At 39.6% G+C, this 23,887-nt stretch overlaps 2 protein-coding genes across 3 annotated transcripts in view; both read left to right on the top strand.

The window, feature by feature from the left end:
• Positions 1-23,887, top strand: part of RAD54B (RAD54 homolog B) — a 72,014-nt gene that overhangs the window by 8,354 nt on the left and 39,773 nt on the right. Inside the window, exons 1-2 of one of the 2 annotated variants that reach the window (XM_075023606.1) lie at positions 19,030-19,111; positions 19,680-19,777. The exons of the other annotated variant lie outside the window; for it this stretch is intronic. The gene's annotated coding sequence lies outside the window, so the exon portion shown is untranslated. Of the gene's footprint in view, positions 1-19,029; positions 19,112-19,679; positions 19,778-23,887 lie in introns of those variants that run through there. 2 annotated transcript variants of the gene reach the window in all.
• On the top strand, positions 11,892-18,399 carry FSBP (fibrinogen silencer binding protein). Its single transcript, XM_075023607.1, has 2 exons — positions 11,892-12,820; positions 17,123-18,399. Exons 1-2 carry the CDS (start codon positions 12,450-12,452, stop codon positions 17,646-17,648), a joined length of 897 nt encoding a protein of 298 aa, XP_074879708.1. The 5' UTR covers positions 11,892-12,449; the 3' UTR covers positions 17,649-18,399.

Here is a 23,887-nt window from a genome sequence, read left to right as displayed (position 1 = left end):
TGTCCTCATTACATTCTGAGGACCTATAAGCAATAACAAAAAAATACAAATAACTTGAATATGAAGAAAAAAACAGACAGGCAGATCTCTTAGTATCTTCTCAGTGTTGCTAGTCAGCAGGATTGGCCAGAACTGAGGTTTTTACTTACATTGCCTTTTTCAACTTGTCACGAAATGGAGTGGTTTGGACTGCTTAAAGAATTGCCTCCAATGGTGTTAGTAAAAATGATTTAACAGGAATTTAAATAAAAGTGTGACTTCACAAAATTCGATGGCAAGGTCATTCTGTTACTTAATACATGGATGAAATGCACAAAAGAAAATAAAGTAAGAATCAAACTAAAATTATGTATACAGAGACCAAAGACACAATAGGGTAAAAGAGAAACATACAAAGAAAAATCGAGTTAGAATTGCTTTCTCATGATTTGTACAGAGATTGGGAATGTGAAAAAGTTGGGGAGATCCTCCTGTTGAGTCATGAGGTTCAGAGAAGACCCCCTTGCTTTCTAAACTCCTGTCAGAGTCTAAGTGCAGCTGGATCGACTCCTAGTCTCAGTCAATAGTCAATGGTTTATATCCAAAGAGATTATAATAGCAGCCTGAGATTCATTCACAGTCGAATAAAGTTCACAACAGTAATTTAAGTATAGATTTGAAAAGCAGTATTTTTAATATACTTGCTATAAAATGTTCAGGTTAGTACACACACATGCATAAAGACACTAAGAGATACGTAAGCGAGTAAAAGAGGCATACCTGTTAAAAATTCCCCTCGAGTTCAGTGAAAATATTCACATCAAATGCTTTAGCATCTTTCTCAATGGGTGAAGGGTTGAGCCTCAAGGAGCGGACAGTATCAGCCCAAGTCTTGTTGGCTTTTGGCAACAGACCTCCAATCTTTGCAAACTTTTCAGCTTGCGAGCTGAGAGGTGTCCCACTCAGAGGGAGATGCTGGATGCAGCCCGCTGTGGTCCAGGAGAGCTCAGAGGGTCTCACTTAGTACCACTGTTTATAGGTTTGGGAGATGATTGGCTTTAGTCATCAGCAAATTACTAGAATTCCAGTTGCACTGGTACCATTTTGCATGAGTTACGATTCAGATGAGGGCTCCAGGGCTGTCAGAGAATGACTTAAGATTCAGATACGGGATGCTCCAAGGCTGTAAGGAGAGGACTGAGATATGTCCCAAGGTTGTCAGGAGAAAACTAATTATCTCTACTCTCGTCCCCCACCTCTGCTGCGCAGCAGGAGTCCTTGGAATGGTCAGCACAACTCCCTGTCTGAGCCCTGCAAGAGTTCCTGATACGGTCAAGGGATGCTTAACTGCCCTACTCATTACGCTTACGCTAAGGCCTGGTGAGACTTCCCGAATTCGTAGATCAGCCCAGAGAGAGGGCAAGAAATGCACCACCACACAACATTTTTAATATATTTTTTTTAATTTATATAAAACATACATAATTGATTTAATTTATGCTTATTATCTGAGTTTGCAGCTTGCTTTCTGTTGGTATTTTTAATCCAGGAGAATGTTGCTTTGTTTTTTCCTTTGGCCTTACTGTCTTGTGTGTGGAAGTGAATAGGTTTTTCACCTGCATACTTAGACACAACATTCTAGGTGGACTGAGATGTCATTGAACCTGACGCAGGTGAACAGAAAAGCTGGATATAGAGTTTTATTCTGTTACAGCTCACCTCCTGTTTGGTTTTTGGTTCAGGAGTACTTTGTTTCATCCATCACTAACATCTGTTAATGCGTCTTCCAAGAGGAACTTTGTCGGAAGTCGTACTCAAATATTATCTTTGAGCTAACAATGAAAACGGATTGTATTTCATAACAGGGTTAATGTGTTCATCCTATGCCTCTCAACAGATGTTTTTGAATGTTTTTCATGCCTATGATATTAACTGTATTTATTATTTGCATATAGCTTTGAATGTATTTTCTCTATCTTCTCTGGGGTGTTAATGTTTACCAAGTACATTGGTCTATAAGGTTTAGACTCTTTGCTCATTTAAGTCAGTTTTATTTTCATAATAGGAATTTTTGTTGGCTCCTTCAGCTTTCTAGAACGTTGTTACAGGTTAGTCTGATACCTTCTGTCACTTCATATGAATAAAACCCCTTAACCAATTAATTTGAGTGTTATAAGAGAAAATCCACTTTTCATTCAGTTGTGACAGTAGCAATCAATTGCCTATCACTTTTAATCAGAGGATTAAAAAATGTTATTTTCAGGATTTGTCATATTGTCCAATTTCAGTCTAACTGCCTACTTTTGGTTTCTAGATAATACAACTAAAAACATTCAGGCCTGACATCTCATAATGAAGCATGTTATCGCTAGAATTACTTGGATATCTGCAAAAGTAGAAGTATTAATTGTAATTTCTGTTATTGCATTCATTTCTATTATTGCACTTCACAGACTCAACTGGAAAAGATAGTCCAGTCAAGGGTATTTTTACTGTCTGTCTATTTTAGTAGTGGAGCTGCACATATAGCTGTGGTTCAGTGGGCCCTTCAAATGCTTTTATAAACAGCTGGTAAAGCAGTTAAGTCTTTGGGTAAAAGATACTGCATAGACATCTGTAGGTCTTAATAATTACCACTTACACCTTAGTGCAAATAAGGTGTTACTGGTTGCCTGAGTGCAAATCATTTATTACTGCACTGTTTGCAAGTTAGATTTTACAAGTTTGTAAATTTTTTTGTCATTTCTTATTCAAAATAGTATCAAATTACTTTGCTAGCTCTTTATGATTTAAAATGACCTCCTTTCCCTGGAATGTTATAGACAGAATAGTTTATAATAGTGAATAGACAAGTTTATAGACAAGCTGTTTCTCAATTCAGGATAGTTTCTTTACTGTTTAGGTGTCATCTGTACCTGTTTGATCAGTTCATCTCAGGAGATGAGGATTGGTTAAGAAAACTAGATTGATGTAAATGTATCAGAAGAGAAATTGTCCATATATCTGATCTGACACTGGTTCCAGAAGTGTTCATTTATACATCCATCATGGTGGGTATACACGCAAATTGTCACCTATTGGCCTAGTACCCCACTGCCCAGCAGTAAACATGTTGCAGGTGAACTTGTCGCCGAGACTTCTGTGATTATTTAGTCCTAGATGGCTTGTGTTTTCTGGTCTGCAGCTTTGGGACACTGGCATCTCCTGAGGACAACACCTTTTGCTTGGTGTTCTTGCTTGGAATGTGGGATGATGTCTTCTACTCTGCTGCTGGCATAAGACCTTCCCTAGCATTTCCCCAGCTGATTATGCACACTCAGAGTTCCCTTTGGATGTGGTCATGCATTGTTTACAGTTATGCATGGAGATGGTATGATAGCAAAGCAGGGAACAGCATTTTAGCAAAGTAACTTTACTACTGTAATCTTAAACTGTTCAAAGCTCTCAGGACTTTTAAAACAACAATAACAAAAGAAAAAGATGAGAAGTTCTTTAGTCTGACATTGCTTGTTCTCATGATTCTTCAGGGTTTCTTGGGGTTGGTTTTTTTTTTTTTGGCTTCCTCCTCTTACAGATTCATCACCTTCTGTGTGGTAGTGACCAGAACTATGTACCGAGCAGAACACTGTCCTCAAGGGCTTTATTTCTGCGCTCAGAAGCACCAAATGCAGCAGCCATTAATTCCATACTTCTTTAGTTTTAAAGTCTATCAGTGGAGAAACCATTATTGGATTGTAGCAATAGTCAGATAACGTGGAGTCAGTTGCCGTAGACTGAAAGCAAGTAAAAGCATATAGTGTGCTTGTGTGATACACTAGCCTGTTGAAGAAGTTCACATCCCTAACCAGTGTTACTCATCTTGAATCTGGGCTGCCCACCAGCTGAGTGGTAAGATACACTGAGGTAGTAGAATTAGCAACCAAGACTGATATGGGAAGGAGGAACTTATACCAGCTTCACCACGAAAGGCAACATATCATATAATGTTCAGCAACTGCAAAGCTGGTTTCCTGGACAGGGTAGCCATCTGCAATGCAGTATAATAGGCTGCTGTAAAACAAATTCAGACTTGCGTAATTCTTGTGTGATATTTCCACAGTTAGTACAACATAATTTATAGTTTGTTATGATCATATCTTGCTGTCATGTGAATAACTAGGCTTTATGTAATGATAGATGATATAACCAGGATATTCACACATTGACAGTGAAATATACTTTTCATTTGTCCTAGTTAAGTGTGCTCTAATATGTCTACCTGAACTACTGGAGACAATGAAGGAGAGAAGAAGGAAACCAGAAATCAGAAGGGTATTACATGGTCAGAAAATAAAGAAAAACAGAGTTATATTATGCAAGATGCAAGATATTAAACATTTTTCAAAAAGTTGGAGGGATTAAAGTGTAAGTTTTGCAGTAGAAACTTGCCTATTGAATGGAACTATTGTTGCTTCTTTACAACGAAAAAACCATAAATTGCTAGGTTCTTTACTTTTGAGTAGTGATATATCCCCTACTGAAGAGAGCTGTGCTCCGTGTAGAGACAATAATCTTTTATACATTTTTCTTTAACTTGTTAAGTTACTGAAAATTAAAATTTGTAAACAAGAAATAAAGATTAAATACTCTTTCCTGTGCAGAGACAGAGACCTAATTTTGAAACTGCAGATATAAAGAGAACTCCCCTTTCCAAAGGGTGGCAGGGGCTGTGTTGGGAAATGAACTTACTATCTCAATATATTTAGTATAATTTAGCTCCTGGGAGTTGCATGCAAACAGACGGCATATAGTCTGCAATATATAGAAAATGAAATTATCTAACACCAGAACTTTAAAAATGAGGAACTTAGGAAATACTCTGTATAGAGACTATTTTCAAGAATTCAGGTTTAGCAGTAATAATTCTTTCAGTTTCCTCATTCATTCTGAGGGAAGCTGTACACATAGTTTCTTCCCGATTATCAAAATTTATTATCAGGCTGTGTGTGTGTAAGGAGTAAAGATGGGCAGAAGAAAAATATATGGCTATTCTAAATTTATCAGATTTTTTTCTTTTATCAGATGTTTTTCTTTTCCCCTCTCCCACCCTTCGTAAAGTCGTAGTTTGGGGTGTGTGGGGGTTTGGGTTGGTGGTTGTTTTTTTTTTTCCCCCTAGCTTTCCCGTCTCCAATAGATACAAAGGTGGATTTAAGGAAAGATGGAGAGAATATAGCTATCAGGTGGAGGGACAAGAAATGCCTTACTGAAGGGAACTGGAAGATTTTTTTGAGCTATCGTGAGTATTATTACAGACTTGGCCTGGATCCCTTCAAAGACAGTTGCCAAATCTTTCTGTGGCTCTGCACATTGTTTGGATCCCCTTTGTTGCCATGCCAGCATAACTAGAATTCAGTCCCAGCTTTTGGCTTTGGGCCTTAAGTTTTCCCCTGTAACAGCAGCTTTGTCACAATATGACTTTCCTAAAATCAACAAGATAGTGATAAGATGATTATCTCCCTGTCCTCAAAATATCCGCTGAGCAAAATTAGAATGGAGAAAGCTGTTCCTATGTCAAATGCAGGTAATAGTGCATGGGGAAGTATTTTGAGGTCAGTATTTAAAAGCATAATCTCCAAAATTTTCATCTCTCTATGAAAAGATCGGAGAATTGCAGAAACTTGGCTTCTCTTACACCATTTCTTTTTTTAGAGGCTATCTTGCTAATGGGGATTTAAGAATTTAAGCAAAATATCCTGAGAAAATCATACTTTCAAATCTTTCTGTATTTCTCAGCTGCTTCTGATCAGTCATCAAAAAGCTTGTTGGAAGAAAGGATCAGAGAAGATACAAGCATGTATTAGGAACTGGACACACTTCTGAATTTGTAAAGAATGGTGCTCTTAACTTTTTTTTTTTTTTTTTTTTTGTTAACAACGTGACTTATAAAGTGAAGAGCTAATTCACGGTGCTGTGTAGTCACTCAGTATTATAATTTAGAGTCCTGTAGCTTTAAGCCAAACTTAGTTTGAATGATGGTTACAGATCTGAATGTGTGGGCCCTGGAATGTCAGTCTGAGATGAAGACAAATTCTTTAAAATTTGGCATGGGGGGCATTTTAATTGTCTAAGTTGAATATTTCCCATTTCAGTGGGCTAAATGTTGAGAGAATGCCTTACATCAGCAGAGGGGACGGAAGTGTAGTTAGCTTTTATGCTTGGAATTTTAGTTGATAAGAGCTCTGGAGTAGGCCATGTGTAATTCAGGCTAGTTTCAAGAGAGTGGTGTAAAGGTAATAACTGTTCATGTCTGCATTTTCTGTGCTTGTCATGAGGTACATGCACCCTTGTTCTTGCAGCAGTTGCAAGAACTGTTAGATGTTAGAAGTTAATACATGCTATATGGTGACCAATGAAGTAGATGCAGAAAAAAAGAGGTAAAGCTTTCCTTTGTTCTCCCCACCCCCAATGCAGGACACAGGTTTAGAAATGTTTAGAAATAATTGTGCAGGAGAAAGGAAATGAGTGGTCTGAGAGGTTCAGGTATAGCAAGGATAAGAACAAGAAAGTGCAAAATTGGTGATGAAAGTATTGATGAAGATGAGAAAAAAGTCAAGTGAAATTAGAAAATTATTTGAAATGCAACTTAAATGATCTGACAGTATTTCTAAAAAGTCTGGTGAGAATGTATTTAAGCACTGTAGCTTCCAGGGGAAGTTGTCTTGCAACTTTGTCTCACAAAGTTTGTCATCCTCAACCATCTCCTTAATGAATAATGCCTGCAACCCTTAGTTTTTGAGATTACCCATGAAACTACTGTCCCTATGAAAGATCTTTGGAGTTGAAAACTTTCTGACCCACCCTTTGCTGCAGCAGGCTCTTAAGACAGGCAGATCAAATGACTTGGCACTGTCTTGCTGTCGTGTCAGTAAAGAGGACTATATGATGACCTAATGGAACTTTTGCAGCCCTTACTACCTATAGACACTCTCAAGTCATCTTATGCAGCTGCCAAATTCATTTGCAAGAGTGAGCAACTGCCTCAATACTTGCCAAATGTTTCTGCTGCCAGTATATCCCAGTATATTCATTGATATGTAACATACCCCATCCTAGCTGCTGAATCTTCTTACAGTTTCTCATGAGCACAGGGGTATCAGGGTTTCACTTCAGCTTTGATTCAAATCTCATCATCATCCTCTTGTTCTTAAGATTTTCAGGCTCCTAGGTGATTGCAAATGCTAAACCCAGGTCTCTGCAAAGCTAGTTCGCTTGCACATTATTAAGTAAGAACAGATGTCCTTCAGACTTATTCTGGGGCTTCCACTTTGTGGGCAGAGCACCTTCACAGAGTTTAGCAATCCTTTATCTGTTGATTTGGTTTTTTTTGCACTAGAAGGTCCCAGCCTGAATCACTTAAGCCGGTGTCATTCCTTTCAACATTCAAGTTTGCTGTCTGATCCAAACTGCATCTTTCAAGACACATTTTTTCTTAGGGCATGCTTAATTCTCTTTTTTGTCTTTGAATCATGTACCTTACAGTGATTTTTTTTTTTTAAATTTTTTTTAAGTCTGTCATGGAGAGATTTTTCCTCAGTTCTGTGTGACAAAGGATCCTTTGTCTCCCTCCATCCAAGATGCTCTCCTGATTTAAGACATTCTCCTTTACAGGGTGTTCTGTCTCATAATATGCCTAAATTTACATGGGCCAGTTGATGCAGTTATTGGCCATGATACAAATCTTTCACTTGTAAAATTTGGGCCCACTGAGCTTTTTCAGCAATTCATAGTCATTTGGCTACTTTAATCCCTGACTGTATTACAGCTGTGATTCATTCATCTCTTGATAGCTCTCCAGGATGCACTATTTGTATCATTTCTTTGGTATTAATTCTAGACTTTTCCACAGCAAAACCTGAACTTACCTGTTACCTGTTGTTTTGAGTCTTATTTCCCAACTGTTGAAGTTCTGCAACAAGGTGCTGTTGCTTGGTTTTTGAATCATTATGCTGATTTTCCTTTCCCTAGAAAAATGATCTACTTTTACAGCTCCCATTTTTCATGAACTCCCAAATGCGAAGATTTCATCTACTGGAAAACTGGGATTTAAAATATTAACATTTAAATTGGGAAGCATTTGGGTTTTTTTTAAAAGGAAAGAAGCAAGCAAATGTAAAGAAAAATGCTGAATCCAATACTTTTTCCTTTTCAGAATTCTGAGTAGATTAGTGAATTCCACCTTGAAAATATGAAGGAAAAATGAGCTGTACCTTGCGCATAGGATTAAAACAGGAGGCATAGAAGGCAGTGAAGTGATGTGAGGGGGGTGTGTGTGTGGCTGTTTTCTTCAGCAGTGACCAGAATTTCCTCCCTGCTTGTGGTTTGCTTTCCCCGCAGTTATGCTAATACAGGTTTTTGTAGGGTGCACTGCAAACCATATTCCTAAAATGATCCAGATAGAATCTGAAGAAGTTTTTTCAATGTATTTCTTTTGTGAGAGTTACTTGTCCTGTGGCTTACAGGATCAGGGAACTGCTGGTGGTTAAAACTAACCCAGCTCCAAAAAAAATGATGAATTTGCAGACAGTTCCCTGATCTGACTTGCTCAGAAGATATTGTGACCATTTGTCACCATATCAGCACAGTGAAGGGGCAGGAACATGACAGGGTTAGGGGGAGGCAGAAACTCCTGTTTTGGCAATGTCCCACATTTATGTTGACTTAAAGCAATTATTCATTTATTAAACTAAATATTTATGCTAGTCCCCCAAAAATAAATAATTGATTAGTCTGCGTCTGGATCATCTCCCTGAACTGGCTGTGCACTGTGTTACGTAAGTGCTAGTGTTGGTGGAAGGTGTAGGATGAAGAGTGCACTGCAGCAACATTTCTTTGTAGTTGCCTTGGAACTACACCTATTGTTTTACCTCAAAGAAGTCTATATGTAACATTAATATCCATGCTTCTCACCTTCTATGATTTCTCATCCAAGTACTGATATGACCTTAGGCTGATGAGCAGAGCTATTTTAAAAAGAAAAAAAAAGGGAAAAAATCTTGGTTGGCAGCCAGCTTCGTTTTTACAAGGGTTATTTTACACTCCTGCAGAACAATATGTAATTCAGACTGATTCCTTCAGGCACTTGCTCAAAAGAAATCTTTGTAGTGGTATTTTGCTGTAATTGCATTAGTGTGGAAACTTGGTGTCTCTAGCAACATTAAGCAGCAAGGTGATAAAGTAATACAAGTTTAGATAGGTCTATATTAGGAGTTGCTGCATTAGGATAGCCCTGCATAGAGGAGACTGCTGTAGCTTCATGTGGCCAGGTCCACAAGGGTGTATTCCCAACAGGCACATGCGCATGTGTACACACTATACATACATATACGGCCAGCCGTACAGAAAATGCAGTGCTCACGCAAACACAAGCAGCATCAATGGCCTCATCCCTTCCCTTCAGTGGCTGACTGGGAGGAAAGCCTGTTTGTGGAAAATACATATGTGTACAATATGGATCCCTCCAGCAAGTGGCCTTAGACTCTTATTCTGCTCAGTAGCTTGTCCCTGGATCCTCTGGTCTCCCAATTGCCTCACAAACCCGCACTGGGTCTCTCTGGCAGCTGGTCCGGATTCATAACCTTACTAGTGGCCAGTCCCCCAGTGTTCTGGTCCCTCCAGTAGCCAAATCTCAGACTTTCTGGTCTCTCCAGTATCTGGCCCAGACTCATGGTTGCTCCAATTCTTGGCTCCCAAGACTACTTGCTGGCTAGTCCGGCTTGGTGTTTGCCAGCAATCACACGCTGACATAGGTACCCAGGCAGTGTGCATGGGCTCTGGCCTCTGCTTGCTGGGACCCCAAGCAGCTGGGCCCCTGTGATCTGTGGTACAACTCCAGTTGCTGGCATGTACGCTTCCTGCACACAGAGTAGAGATTCCCCTCACCCTGAAAAATAGTTGCAAATGTAGTTGAACAAGAAGATAGGACAAACTGCAGTGATCAGGCACAGGGCATGGCTGGACAACCGTAGTGAGCATCCCCTGTTGACATGCATGTGGCCCCTTTTATCCTTTTTTTCCCCAATATTTTCCTATGCTTGTTCTGTCCCAAAGCACCTTCATCCCTCCCTTTTCTTGCTTTTGGTTCTTCCTCTAAATATCCTGTACTATGCCTTCGGCAATCCCAAAATACTCTTCCTGGCATCTCACGAGTCCCATACTCAGTGGGCCGTAACCCCCTCCTTCAGTCTGCAAGGTGATCTAGAGAGCCTCTCCTGTGGATTTTTCCATCTGGGCCTCACCCCCAGCTCACTGGGCTGCTCGTGTTGCTGACAGCCCTGGGAGCAGCCAGACTGAGGGCTCAGTTTCTTTCATTTGGGTTACTGGGGTTCCTCTGCCTGAGACTGTTCATCTGTGCTGCTTGTGTCTGTGGGGAGGAGCCTTTAATCACACAACCGAATACTGACTTCTTTCTTTTTGTCACTAACAAGTCAAGAGACTGAGGCATTGCACAGCTGCTTCAACAGCAGAGGGTACAGTTTAGGCTTGCCTGTGACTCCTCAATTCTGATACTGCCGGAGCCTAAACTTTCTGAGGCACATTTGTTTGTTTGTTTGTTTTTCCCCAGTTACTGAAGAACAACCAAGCGCATTTAAAAAAAAAAAAGATAACCAGCAGCTTTTTACTCTTAATGTTAGTAAACTGCAAAGTGTGGGGAAATAGGGAAGGATTAGGTCTTCAGAAGTGATGGTTTTCATACAGTGCTTCTAACCACATGAGTATTTTGTTTCTCAAATTGTAGTGTAATGGGCTTCAGACTATAAAATGCTTTATTTAATCTTGGCTTGAAAGCAATTCCAGCAAAGTGGACTGGTTGCAATTTTGTTAGGTGATACGGACAAGCCAAGACTCAGAAACGGTTCCAAACGTGGTTGTTATTCTAAATGCTAATTGATTTTTAGCAGTTAGAAGTTTCCCTTTGTTTAGTTTGAATTTCTTGTTTTGAATATGGCTTGTGCCTGCTTTGGGTTTCTTCCCCTCAGAGCAAACAAGCTTATACCTAGATCTTTATAGCCTTAAGATATTTCAAACTATAATTAGATTTCTCTTTCCTTCACCCCCCTTCTAGGCTCCCTTGTTTTCAAGGCTGAACATGTTAAGCTTGAGAAAGCTGTTGCCACTATCCCAAATGGTGTTCGTTTCCACCCTCCGGACTCCGAGTCGTGTATGTCATTTTTCAAAGTTAGTTTTTGCTTTTTGTACTTGAGAGCACCTCTGCTGACATCCGCGGGTTTTTCCTCTTTCTCCGACGTGCTGATTTGGTTTAGACCACAGCAACTTAGAGCCCTGGGTGCGTTTTTAGGTGAGGGCTTGGCTTAAGGTGCTGCGTTTCCGAGCGAGCATTAGAAAGGCACGCACATACCACGCGCATCTCGTTAATAAGAATCAGATTTTTATGCCGAAAGAACGCCTGGAAGCGTTCTAGTAAGAGTAGGTAGTGTCCTGGTGGCTATGAGGGGAATCCCAGTGTCCCGCAGGCTGGATCGCGCTCGGCAGCTCCGCCGCGACCCACCGTCGCCTTTCCTGCGTGCGGCCCCGGCGCCGGGCCGAAGGGCGCCGACACCGGCGCTGCGAGGCAGCCGTGTTTCCGCGGGGCGCAGCTGCCGGCCCAAGTTGTAATAAAAGGCCGATTCGTCGCTGCTCCGCCGCGCCTCGCCTGGCCGTGGAGGCTCGGCCGCCCAGGGGAGCGGCCTCTTTAAGAAGCCCCCGTGTAGGTAGCTGGAGCGGGCTGCCAAGTGCAGGAGAAGCTCAGCTTTACTGCGAAGCCCGCGCCTGAGTGTAACCTAACCGGCTGGAGGATATGCCGCCCCTGATTGACAGCAGGACCAGCATTATGCAAATGGCGCAGGGGAGCGCGGCGGCGGCGGCGGCGGCGGCCGGGGGCTCTGTCAGGGAGCTCTCTACACACGCCGCCCTCGCCCGCCGCCGCCGCCGTTGCCGTTCGCCTCCCGCTCCCTGTAACGCTCAGTGCGTTCCACAAAGCAATTGTTGCGTTTTTGGGGACGTCGTTACATGTAGAATCATCTCGAGCGCGGTTTCAGTTTGAGATACGTGTGAGAGCGCTGGGGAGATGTGTCAGAGCTTGTTACTCAAGCTAAATTAGGTAATTTTTAGCTGGGTAACGTGCTAATCTTTAAACCTTTATGTTTTTAAATCCTGCGTATGTCTGGCCTCTTCGTACAAAAGTGTATTTTGCTTGTTTCTTCTCGTCGTCTTCAGTCTGAAGCCTTATGTAGGTCAGGCTTGGCTTAAGCAGATTTCCTGAACCTGCGTCAGCTTAAGCTGAAGGAATTTTAATAAACCCTCCCTTGTAGGCGTGGGCCTAAATGAGACTAGCCTAGTTAAGCCTGATCTTTTTCTGTTTGTGAAAAAGAGCTGAGCAGAGCTAGGGACTGCATGGTGGCTTCAGGAACGGCTTCCTTAATTCAAAGATAACAATGGTTGGGAAGGCCAGATCTTCTAATTTTACCTTATCTGAAAAGCTCGATTTGCTAAAACTCGTGAAGCCGTACGTTAAAATTCTCGAGGAACATACCAATAAGCATTCTGTAATAGTGGAAAAAAACAAATGCTGGGATATCATAGCTGATAACTACAATGCCATCGGAGTAGATCGCCCTCCTCGTACTGCACAGGGCCTGCGCACGCTGTACAAGAGGCTCAAAGAATATGCCAAACAGGAGCTATTGCAGCAAAAGGAGACTCACTCAGATTGTAAAAGCAGCATTTCCGAGCCAACCAAGAAAGTTGTGGAGATGATTCCACAGATTTCCAATGTGTGTTTAAGAGACAGGAGCGGTGTTCAAAGGTGAGACGATTCTTTTTATTTTGTTACTGAATGAAAATTATGGCGCCTCCTATCTACTCTGTAACGCTTTGCTTGTGTTCAGGCTCCTAAAGGAAACGTGTAGCAGAGAAAATCCCCAAATGGGGAACAATGGCAAAACAATATTGCTTTTGTTTTATGGGAAGCTTTATGGTGACTTAGCACTGCATTCATTCTTTCAGCTCTCTTTCAAAGCCTGTTTCAGAGTCTTTGTCATACTCTGGAAAGTGAGGGTTAAGAGAGAATCAAAGAGAAATAGTAGCTCCAACCTCTACCCCTCCCCTACCTTTTAATAGGCAGATTATTCAAACACTGGCAAAGTGATGGCTATTCTCCTCCATTTAAGGTAATACTGCAGTCATTTTGCAACATATGGAACTATTACTAGTTTATGTAAGATTTTTGATAAAGTTAGTTCACAGAGCTAAGAAACCTTACTCATACACCTTTTTTCTCTTATTTACTCTGATGTTTGCATGTTGTTTAACTGATCCCAATCCTTTTTTAAAAAAAAAAAAAGACTCCCCACACCACAGTGCCTTTGTGAGTGCAAATGTTTTTTTAAATTATACTTTTCTTGTATTGACGGTGGTTCCCTGAAACTGGAGCAAGGCTAATTGCAGTCTAAATTCCAAGCAGTTACATATTGTACGTTAGGTAGTTTAAATAGAGAGAAACTGAGAGGTACAGCAGTAGAAGTTTTCTTTTTTTGTAGGTTGGGTTGTTTTTTTTTTTTTTTTTTTTTTTTTTACTGCTCAGTAAAGTGAGACACACTGTCTAGATTTGAGCCAGACATAATACAGGCAGGCAGCATGCAGGCTTTCTCCCACAGCTGGCTAATGCCCCTCATATCTGACTTGCAACACTCTGCTGGTTCTGTATTGGTCCTTGAGGGATCAAAAAATGCCTGGGTCAGGTTTTGGTTCCTCCACATACAAAAACTAAGCTAGGGAGGAGGGAAAAAGAAGTCAAATAGCTCCCCAGCAACCTTGAGAAAGCTCTGATTTTTCCTATTTTCCCAAGCATATTAATGGGAAGTGAACTTTCTGTATTTTAATCAGATATACTGATAGTCGGTGCAGCAGCGTAACACTCTAAGAAAAGCTGGCATGCGCACACATGCTGAATTGGATTCATGGTGCCACTGGTTGAACTGAATGGTAACAATTGTCTAAATCCCAACATGCCAGATGCTCTAAAAATATGCTGTTGTGGGTCCTTTGCGTAAAGAAGTCTGAAGCAACTGGGCTGTGCTGCTGCTCCTGGTGAATGCCCCTGGAGGAACCGTTCCAAAGAATTCTCTGGAACAAAACGAGGCTTTTAATTGCGCTAATAAAGGTTGCAGTGTCTTGACTACCAACTTTTGTAAGGAGGGGAAAAAAAATAGTGTGAGAACTTTGGTTTGTAGATCGGCTTATAAAAAGCACTGATGCTTTTCATGAATGATTAAGAGCTAATGATCTCCATAGTTTGTCTCCTATAATTTAAACATTTTTTGCAGTCCCTTATGGGTCTGGGAACGTTGACTTGATTACTGCTTACCCAAAATGGTTGTTCCTAGGAACAGCCAATATACTGTATGCTGATGGAAAAGAATGTAATTTAAAAGATATTTTTTTTTCCCTGCCCAAATACATCATTATTTGATAGTTCCAATATTAACTCTGAGTTGCATTTTACCCTAATTTTCAAAACCTTGTATTGGGTTTTAACTCACCAGGATATGGCTTAGGTTTTGTAGGAGGGAAATACAACTTACAATGAATCCAAATTCTTAATCGCACCTTTAAGCAATTTCTAGCTCGCTGTGATTAAACAAAACCTGGTGAATCATGGGTGCCTGCAGGGTTATAAACACCATCCCCCAATTGTGGTAACTGTTGTTTGTCTTTCTTTCAGTCAAGTTGTCAGAAACAACATTAGTAACCACCATACAGGCGGCTCTTTTGTTTCTCAATTCCCTCTTTCTCTCTTTGCTGTCTAATTGTTTTCCTCTTAAGAAACTGAGTCTAAGACAAAGAAAAAAAAGCCTCATCAGAGTTACCTGAAGATTTGGTAATTTTCTAGTTCTGTGTGGATTACGCTTTGAGAGATGGATTTTTCACAGTTTGGAGGATCTAGTCTATGTTAGACTAAATCTTACCTATCTTTCTTCTCTTTAACCTCTCCCACTTTCTCTTTCTGCTCTCTCTCTGTTTCCTTTTGTCGGAATGACCTGCTTCTCCTGCTGGTTGTTTCCACTTTTCTCAGGCTAGAAGCTGGCCAGGAGCCAGCAAATAAGAAGGAGGGAAGCTGTATTAGAAGCTGCGGTTGTGAAGAGGGGGAAACCCAGAATTACAGTCAGCACTGGGGAAAACAAGTGAAAATTTGTGTGCAGGATAATACTTCCGATGCACAGTGAGAAGAGTAAAAGGAATGTGAGAAAGAGGTATATAGGAAAAAGTGAAGCTTTGTGGCATGAGGAGGAGGGAGTAAGGTGATATAATTGATACTCTACAGGCAGCTCAGGTAACAGACAGTCAGTAGAATGAAGATTATCCTGGCATTTTCTTCAGGGAGTAGATGAAAGGTCTGTTTTCAATATCTGCTTCAGATGGACTTTTTTTTTTGTAAAAAAACCCCAAACCTTTAGTTAGAATAGTTTGGGTGGTTGACAGGACTAATTTTTGGAAAATATATTGCTCTGACCCTGTTGAACATTTTTACAATTGAGTATTGAGAAGCTTGCATGCTTTTATTCTAGAAAATGTACTTTCCTGTTAATGGATGGGAGGCTAGATGTGGGGTCCTTTGGAAATTGCAACTGTGACTGCTTATTTCTTTTAAACCAAGAGTTTTGAAGACTATGAGAGATGCAGAAGAGATGATCATGCCACCTTTTGATTGAGGAGTTAGTGCATTTACACAAGAAGTAGGATGTGCAAATTAAATTTCTCCTTTGCTTCTGGGAATTTGAACCCACAGCTATTGCTAACCAGGACAGTGTTTTAATAATCAGATAGTGTTTCTCAATTTGTGGATTGTAGGGCTCACAAGGAGTTTAAAAAGTGTAAACAAACAGCTTCCACCCCCCAATTTAATAGACAGCAACTCAGGTCCTCCAGGGTTGGGGAGCATCTGTGAATGTTAAATTAATCATGGACCCACTCACTGTCTTTAGCTGCTAGCGGCAGCTCAGTTCAAGGGTTGGGGAATGTCTCATATCTGCAACCACCAGTTATAGCCTGTTTTAGACAGTCATGGCCATGACGATGCACTGTCTTGGTATCGGTACCACGTTAATATATTTGTGTTCCCATGTTACACTATACTGCCTTCCCAGTCATGCTGAAAGTATTCTTTGTAGATCTGTACTGTAAAATAGATCAGGAAGCTGATCTGGCTTGAAAAAACCATTGCCTGAATAAAGGAGTGATGTGCAGAAGTGTAGGGTTTCAAATGCAACCGATGGTAGAGAAGTGGCAGGAACAGCTTGAGCCATTATTATCATCAAAGCCAACGTAATGTCAAATCATGATTTGAGGTGCTGCTGACTCAGGGGTTTACACAAAGACAGATGAGTCAAGTGGGCGTTGTACTTTCAAAAAGAAATGCACAGAACTATAGGCTGTTCTTAATGGAAACATTTCTGTGTCTTCTCTTGAAGCTTTGGAAAAATACTGAGATCGCTGATTCAAAGAGAAGGAGCAAGGATTAGCTTGATTCCCTGATCTACTGGCAGGGTCATCATTTGGGCTCTGGTTTCTTCTCCCAAGGCTTTTTGTGTAATTTTATTCAGTGATTGTTTTACATTAAAAAAAAACCAAATACTCGGGTGCATGAATCAGAAACAGGGAACACATTAGAACAGGATGAGATGAATAAGTTTGGGAGATGGAAATGTTTCTGCCACAGTTCACTCAATCTAAATTAATGGCCTTTTAAAATCACATTATATATTATATCAACTCTTTCCTCTGTCACTTGCATGACTTGCTGCTGCTTTGTCTTTATTCTCATTTGTCACTAATAGCCCTTCTCGATTCTCCAGTGTCAGAAGATGGGCCTACCAGGATAGTCCTCTGTTGGCTGTACTGCCTTTATAGCAATAGAATCCAAGTAGGACAGGGCTGTGTAGGTGTGTGGTGGAAAGGAGGAGGGGTACAGGTAGTGTTCATGTAATGAAGTAGAGTCCCAGGCATAGATAGCAGAGTAGTATTTCAAATGAAGCTTTGGTTACTTACAGCTACGCCTTTTAAAAATAGTTTTTAATGGCTTATTTAAATATGATTTTGTGTGTTCTAGTGCTAGTATCGATAAAGAAACAATTGCTGGTACCAGTTCACCACAGGCAATGTTGGATCACCATCCTGCGACAGTCATGATGGAGTTGCAATCGGAAGAGGATGTCAAACCTCCTCCTTCTTTGATTATAGACTCACAGCAAAATGAGAACTTAGAACAAGAGGAAGAACACCAACTGGTGCATATTATGGAAAGGTCTCCTTCAACATCAGTATCTTCAGTTGATATGAGAGTGATGATGTCTCCCTCTCCTGTACCAAGAAGAGATGAGTTTTTTAGGCTTGAGGTTGGAGAACGCTTTAGACCAATGTGTGGTTATGACCCACAGATGTTACAAATGCTGAAAGAAGAGCATCAAATAATATTAGAAAATCAGAGAAAAATTGGTCTTTATGTCCAAGAAAAAAGGGATGGTTTGAAAAGAAAGCAGCAACTGGAAGAAGAACTGTTGCGAACAAAAATCAAAGTAGAGAAGCTGAAGGCAATACGACTACGCCGTGATCTGCCAGAATACAGCAATATCTAAATATTTTATTACTTCTGTCATATTCTTTGAAATACTTATTAATAAATGCTTTTTCCCTAGCAAAATTGTTCCTTATGTTAATATGGATGGATCAAAACCTGGGCTTGAGAGATGAAAGCATATTTTCCATGTTGTTGTTTATGTACCTTAGAAAAATACCTTGTATGGGTTTGAATGCACCAACTCTTCTGGTCTGAAGTATAATCAAATCTTGTATATTTAAGTGTTTAGGTTGATAAAAATTCAAACTTCTAAAATAATTCCACTTATATCTGTTAAGAGTTATGATGAGCTAATGGAAATTTAGCTCAGCTCTTTTTAAAAATTTTGATCATATGCATTATTTTTTCAAATAATCACCTATCCTTTAATATCTTAATGAAATTACAGGTTAATAAATACATATAAAAAAGAAGAGTAAGAGGCTATGTTTAAATGTTACTCTTTTCAGGTTGGTAAATCTTATGACAGAGGTGAGACTTTGCTGATATATCAGCTTGGAACACAAAATTACTGGATTGTTATATTTTTTTAATGTTCAGTAGATGGTTGAATAAATGTACATGTTTTTAAAAGTTAATACTTTTTATTGTTTCCAGTGGAGGCGTGTTTCCATAGGATGTTATCAAAATAGAAACAATGAATACAACGCTTGGTTTTTAAAGCTGCATGCATGTGTAATTTGTGTGTACAGTTACCATGATCGTATATTCAGTTATAGTAATTATACTGGTGATCAACCCCCCAAAAAGTCTAATTTCCTCATTTGCATGCATAATTACTACAGTGCATGTGCAACCAAGACAGTTGCAGGTGCCTTTGATCAATATCACTATGACTATAAGTTACTGAAATGAAATAGTTTCTGTATGTATGTAACATGTGACTTGAAATCAACAGAAGATTCTTTGTCATTCTGGATATCTTTTATAAATGCTGTTGTTCTGGTCTTTCGATTAGTTTCAAATAAAAAGCCCCAAATGAAAAAGAAATTGATTCTTCTGTCTGTCCTAGTAGCAGCTGTTTCCTCTGCAGTTATGATCAGCGTTCATAACTGGAAGAAAAATACCTGGAAAGCATAAGTCCCAGATGATTCATTTCTTCATAATTCTTAGTCTCCTGCCTGTTACAAATGGATCCACAACTGCCTTAGACCTCTGGCTCCTTATTCCCTGTAACAGTACTTTCTCCTTCCTCTAACCTTTAGCACAAAAAAAGGAAATGAAGCATAGCATCAAGGAGGAAGAAAGAACAAAGGAGATGTAATTCCTCCTGTGCATCTCAGAGGGCCCCAACAACAGAAAGAGCCCAAGCAATAGGAAGAAGAATATTTCTTCCTGCGGCTGCTTGTAACTGTTGCTCCTGTCACCACTGTTTTCCCAAATTTGCTTCTTTCCCCATTCCCACAGAACCTCAGCATGCGAGCATGGGGCACTGGTCTGCATCAGCAGACTCTGAATGAGGTAAGCCTCGCACCTCCTTGTCAGTCTTCTGAGTGAATCAGGTTACCTTTGTAGCTGCAGGGATAAATGCGTATTAAAAACTGAAGGCTGGAAGCATTTAAGTTTAATTTAGAGGCTAGTGGAGCTTAAAGAATTGTAGTTAAAATTTTATGATAGTGATACGAGAGAAATAATCTTGACTGTTGGTGCCCAGGATAACTTTAACAGGTTACAGGTGGGAAGAGTAGAGGAAGCAAGTCTTTTGTTTACAAACTGAAGAAAAATACAGACAGTGAAAACCGATGTCATCAATATGGAGTTCCCCAATAGTTTTCCAGTTGTTTTCTAGAGAAGAGAGCACTGTTTGTTCTCTTGGGAATTTTTGCGTGCGCTGAAAATGATGATGCCTGAATAAGTGGCCTCTGTTTCTGTACAGTCCTTGGCTTTCTGCAGTATTTTTCAGTTCAAGAACATTGATCTGTTTTTGTGTAGCTGGAAACACTTCAAGGAGATACTCACTTCCATGAGTTTACAAGAGTCAAAATATTGGCTTTAATAAATAAATAAGGATTTTATTTGTTCTACTCAGAAACAGGAAACAGCACTAAATTCTCTGCGCTCGTCTTATAATTTGGAAACGCCTGATCTTATCCTTTCAGCTGAGAATCAGAATTCTCATTTCCAGTGGTAAGGAATTAATTTCTATTTGTTGTTTCTGTCCTTACATATTATGCAAATGAACAAGTTTTTAATAGTTCAGAAAATAATTCCCATGCAGCTCATCATCTTGCAGTTGAATTATAGCTACTCTTACATTTGCCACCAAAATTGTCTAGAGACTTTAGAATATTTTCAGTTGAATTCTCTATTCTCCTTGAACTAGATGAAGAGGTGACCTCTGGGGTTTCTATTGGCATGGTATTTTTATTTCAAGGACTAGAACCAGAGGAATTTCCAGTCTTTGAAAGCTTGCAGTCCTTTCTGAACTGACAGGCAAAGTAGATGCAGAAATATAGGACTCTGGGTAGAGCAAAGTCTCCCTTCTATTCTTGATATTGGAAGGGGAAGGTTACAAATGAGTAAAGAAATAAAATATACTGGCTTGGTCAGAACTGGCTCCCTATAATCAGTGTTCTTCCATGTTTGGTTATTCTAGCGTTGTCCCATTTCTTAGTGGAAGGCCTTTCATTCTTATCTGCAGGCAACACCTCTAATTCAGAGATCTCTTTCATGCTTCTCTTTTCCTTTATTCTCGGTTGTGTTTCTTTTGGGTTTTGGGGAGCTTGGGGTGGGGGGAGACATCTCTTGAGTCCCTGTAGAGCTTGCTTGTTTCTTTACCAGTGACATAACATTTTTTCCTTTCACTACAGAAATGTTTCCTCCTTTGGTGACATTATATTGCTCCGTCAGTGCAGTATGGTGCTGACTATATATTATACCTCTCCGTGCTGGTGGATCTGCATTTCTTTCTCACTCCACATCTGCTTTACAGTATCAGGTTATCTGTCTGAGTCAGACTTCTCACTTCTCAGTGCCTGTTGCTGGTTTTTTTCCGTGTATTCCTAATGTGAGTACATGCACCACAGCTGTGGCTAGTCCTTCTGGACCATGAAGTGCTATGATTTTTACTGTTCCAGCAAATGATATTTCGTTAGCATGTGTGAAAGGGATGGTGGGAAGCCCTTCCCTCCTTCAACCCTGTTCTTATCCTCTTATTCCTTTCACTACATCTGGCAGTGCCATTCCCTGTCTGCGTGTTCATGATGTATGTAGTACAAGCAGAGTAATTTTAGGCAAGGGTAAATTTCTACCATATGTTCATGTCCTTCTACTAAGATAACTGAAATAAACAGGCTCCAGGAATGATTTAATTCCCAACATCTAATGGACTTATGTTTAGGATTAGAGTAAAAAACTGTAACTATGATAACCTTGTGATAATTGTGATAGCATCTTGTGTAACTTCATCTATTTAATTGTCTAATGATCAGTCCATAATTTTGTTGGCTGCTCCCTAATTATTTTGCTTTTTTTGTCCCTCTCTGCTTCCCCCTGCAAGCTTTCAACTCTTGTGGAATTATCTTAGTTGATGTGCTTGCCTTAGATCTAAATTCTTATCAGGTAAAAATGGTAGGAGAGAGAAGTACTCCAAGACCAGGAGAGATTACTTATAGCTAATCTTGCTTGTCATTCTCCTGTTTTCTCACATCTTCCACCTCACCAACTTCAATTCCTTTCTTTCATTTATATTTCTACACATTTTCTGGCTTGGGATTTTCCTCCCCATACAACAAAAATGCATAAACTAGAGCTTGCATACTACCTTCTTTGGGCAGACTTTGTGTCCCCTGGATTTCCAATAGGCAAAGCTATTAAGTTGCTTATAATTAAAAGAGAGTTGTTTCTAAGTGGGAGGAACAAATGAGGAATTGTGATATCCAGGCTGGCTGGCTAAGCTGTCTTTTAAAATTTCTTGTATCGTGTTTTAAAGTGCTTTAGGATGATTCCATATGAATTTTAACTTCGGTAAAATCATAAAAAGGTTACTCATGAAGATGATAAAGTGGTGTTTTCCTAGGATGTTGATTACTTTTCTATTTTGCACATGAAAATAAAGACAAGCCTTTAAGAAAAATGCCTTTTAGCATTTTTCAGGGTTTTAAAATACATGAAGTGTAGCTTCTCAGTGTGTATTCTTAACAAGTCATGCTTTTATTCTATTTTTAAATATCCAGGTCTTAAATAATTTGAGAAATCTCATTGTCTGTCTTAGATTTTAAAAAAGAAAAAAGTGTGTTGTTTACAGTAGTTAAAATACTAGTCTGTTAGGCTGGGTGTGTAACACATGACTAAATTTCAGTCATTCTGTGACCTATGTTTCTGTGTCTTGTCTCTGCTCAAAATGAAAGCGTTCGCCTTGATGTTGGCCGAGTTGCCTGTGTAGTGATGGTTGCTTTTAAATGGTATCCAGTTTGTCTGGGCAGAGTTTCCTCCATAATAAAGATACAATTTACTGAAGTTTTATTGAATACTAGCTAACAAAATCAGTTTCTGTGCATTCTTCCTTGTAAAACCTACAGTTGTTCAGTGCTAAAGTAGTTGAAAACCTCGCTTGTGATTTGTGTTTAAGAGGGGGTGGGTAAGGGTCAGAGAACCCAAGGAAGGCTCAGCTGTCTGCAGGCATTGGCACTCCCCACTGTCCCTGCCTTTCTTCCGTGCTATGGGATTTTCATGCTATTTTATCCTAGTGATTACACAGAACGATTTGTTGATGTATCCAAACATCTCTGAGTGAACATAACACCTTGTTTGACTCTGTATTATTTGCACAAGAAGAATATAATGTAATTTTCATTGAATACTTAATCAGCAGTTACTCCACGTGATTTATGACTGCTATTTGTTGTTTAGCAAAACTGCAGACTTGAAAAATCCTACTAGATTTTTTGTATTTTATGTATGCAAATAGAATTTGTTTAAAAAATAAGTCATTGTTTCCTGGCCATTTCCTGTTGGTTCTCGATTTTCATCTATAGTTAGTATAGTCACAATAATTAGCATAATCTAACATAGTTGTCAGCTAAAAAATAATTCCTCTGGATTATAGTGCCCCTCCATACTCTGTTGATGTCAGGACCCAGTTCGGTTAAGGCTCAGTCATTTTGTTTACAGTATTCTGTGTGTTGCTATTTGCTTACTTGCTATGTCTTTGTATGATCCTTGTCTATATTGCTAATGCTTTCTCAAACATGTCTTTTTTAAAGCTCAGAACTTTCTGCATGCTTGAAATAAGTAAATCAATTTATAAATTACTGGGGGTTTTTTTTGCTTTAATTCAACAGTGAAACAGTAGAACAAAATGTTTATCTAGTTTGGGGATGGGGAGAAGGATTTTGGACTGCCTGTATTTAGTTACTACAACGTTACTTGTTTCCTCTATTGTATCAGATAAAATCTGTTGCAGTAGTCTTGAGTCTTATCTATTATTAATCACCGAAGGTGTCACGTGAAAGAAAGTAATTTATCATAACTGCAGCAGCTTGCAGGTGAATTTTACTTAGCCCATATGTTGATACTGTTAAGAATACTATTCTGTGAAGTCTAGAAATGTTTGTGTGGCATGTACCAGAAATACAGAAGTAAAATTGGGTATGTATAACATTACTATTACTGTTGATACATTCTCTGTCATAATATTGCATTCACTTAGGGATGCACATGTAAGCCAAAAAAATATTATTTTTGACTTGTAAACTCTGCAAGTTTCATCCAGGTGATGTTTGCATTGTTTTGCATTGTAAGGAACCTTTGGCAGTAGGTTGTACGTCATGATGGACTTCCACGTGATATTGGTAGCATCAACTATCAGTTTGATCAAACCACTTTATGCTGGGTTACCTCCTCTCAGGCTATAATTTGTGTTTTCTAGATATGTATTTGTGTTTTTTATATCTTTTTGAAGTAGCTCAGCTTTTTTCTGTGAAGCAGATTGAGAGGAGAATACGCTGGTTTGGATGTGTTGGATTTTTATGATCCTCCCTTTGTAGTGTTCTAGTTTCTCTGTGCTTTTGAAAAAGTACTTGAAATTTGGCACCAAGCTGATCTTTGGCTATTCCTGTAAAACCTCACTCAAGTTTGTCTAATTCCTAAGTCATGGGCAAACATGGAATTTGGTCATTTTCAGTACAAGTTTGTTATACTTCAGATATAGTCTCTAAAGGAGTTCTTAGGACAGTCTCTGCAACCTGGGCACATTGCACTGTTGAGAGAAGAAAAGTGATTTCTCAGCTGTGAACA

This window comes from Buteo buteo, chromosome 3 (genome assembly GCF_964188355.1).
Source record: "Buteo buteo chromosome 3, bButBut1.hap1.1, whole genome shotgun sequence".
NCBI classification, from domain to species: domain Eukaryota; kingdom Metazoa; phylum Chordata; class Aves; order Accipitriformes; family Accipitridae; genus Buteo; species Buteo buteo.
This window is presented reverse-complemented; position numbering and strand designations above follow the sequence as displayed.

Excerpts from the sequence above, each read along its gene's own strand:
- FSBP (XM_075023607.1), top strand. The coding sequence starts at position 12,450 with ATGGTTGGGAAGGCCAGATCTTCTAATTTTACCTTATCTGAAAAGCTC. Across the intron at positions 12,821-17,122 it reads GACAGGAGCGGTGTTCAAAG|TGCTAGTATCGATAAAGAAA; the intron begins GTGAGACGATTC and ends TGTGTGTTCTAG.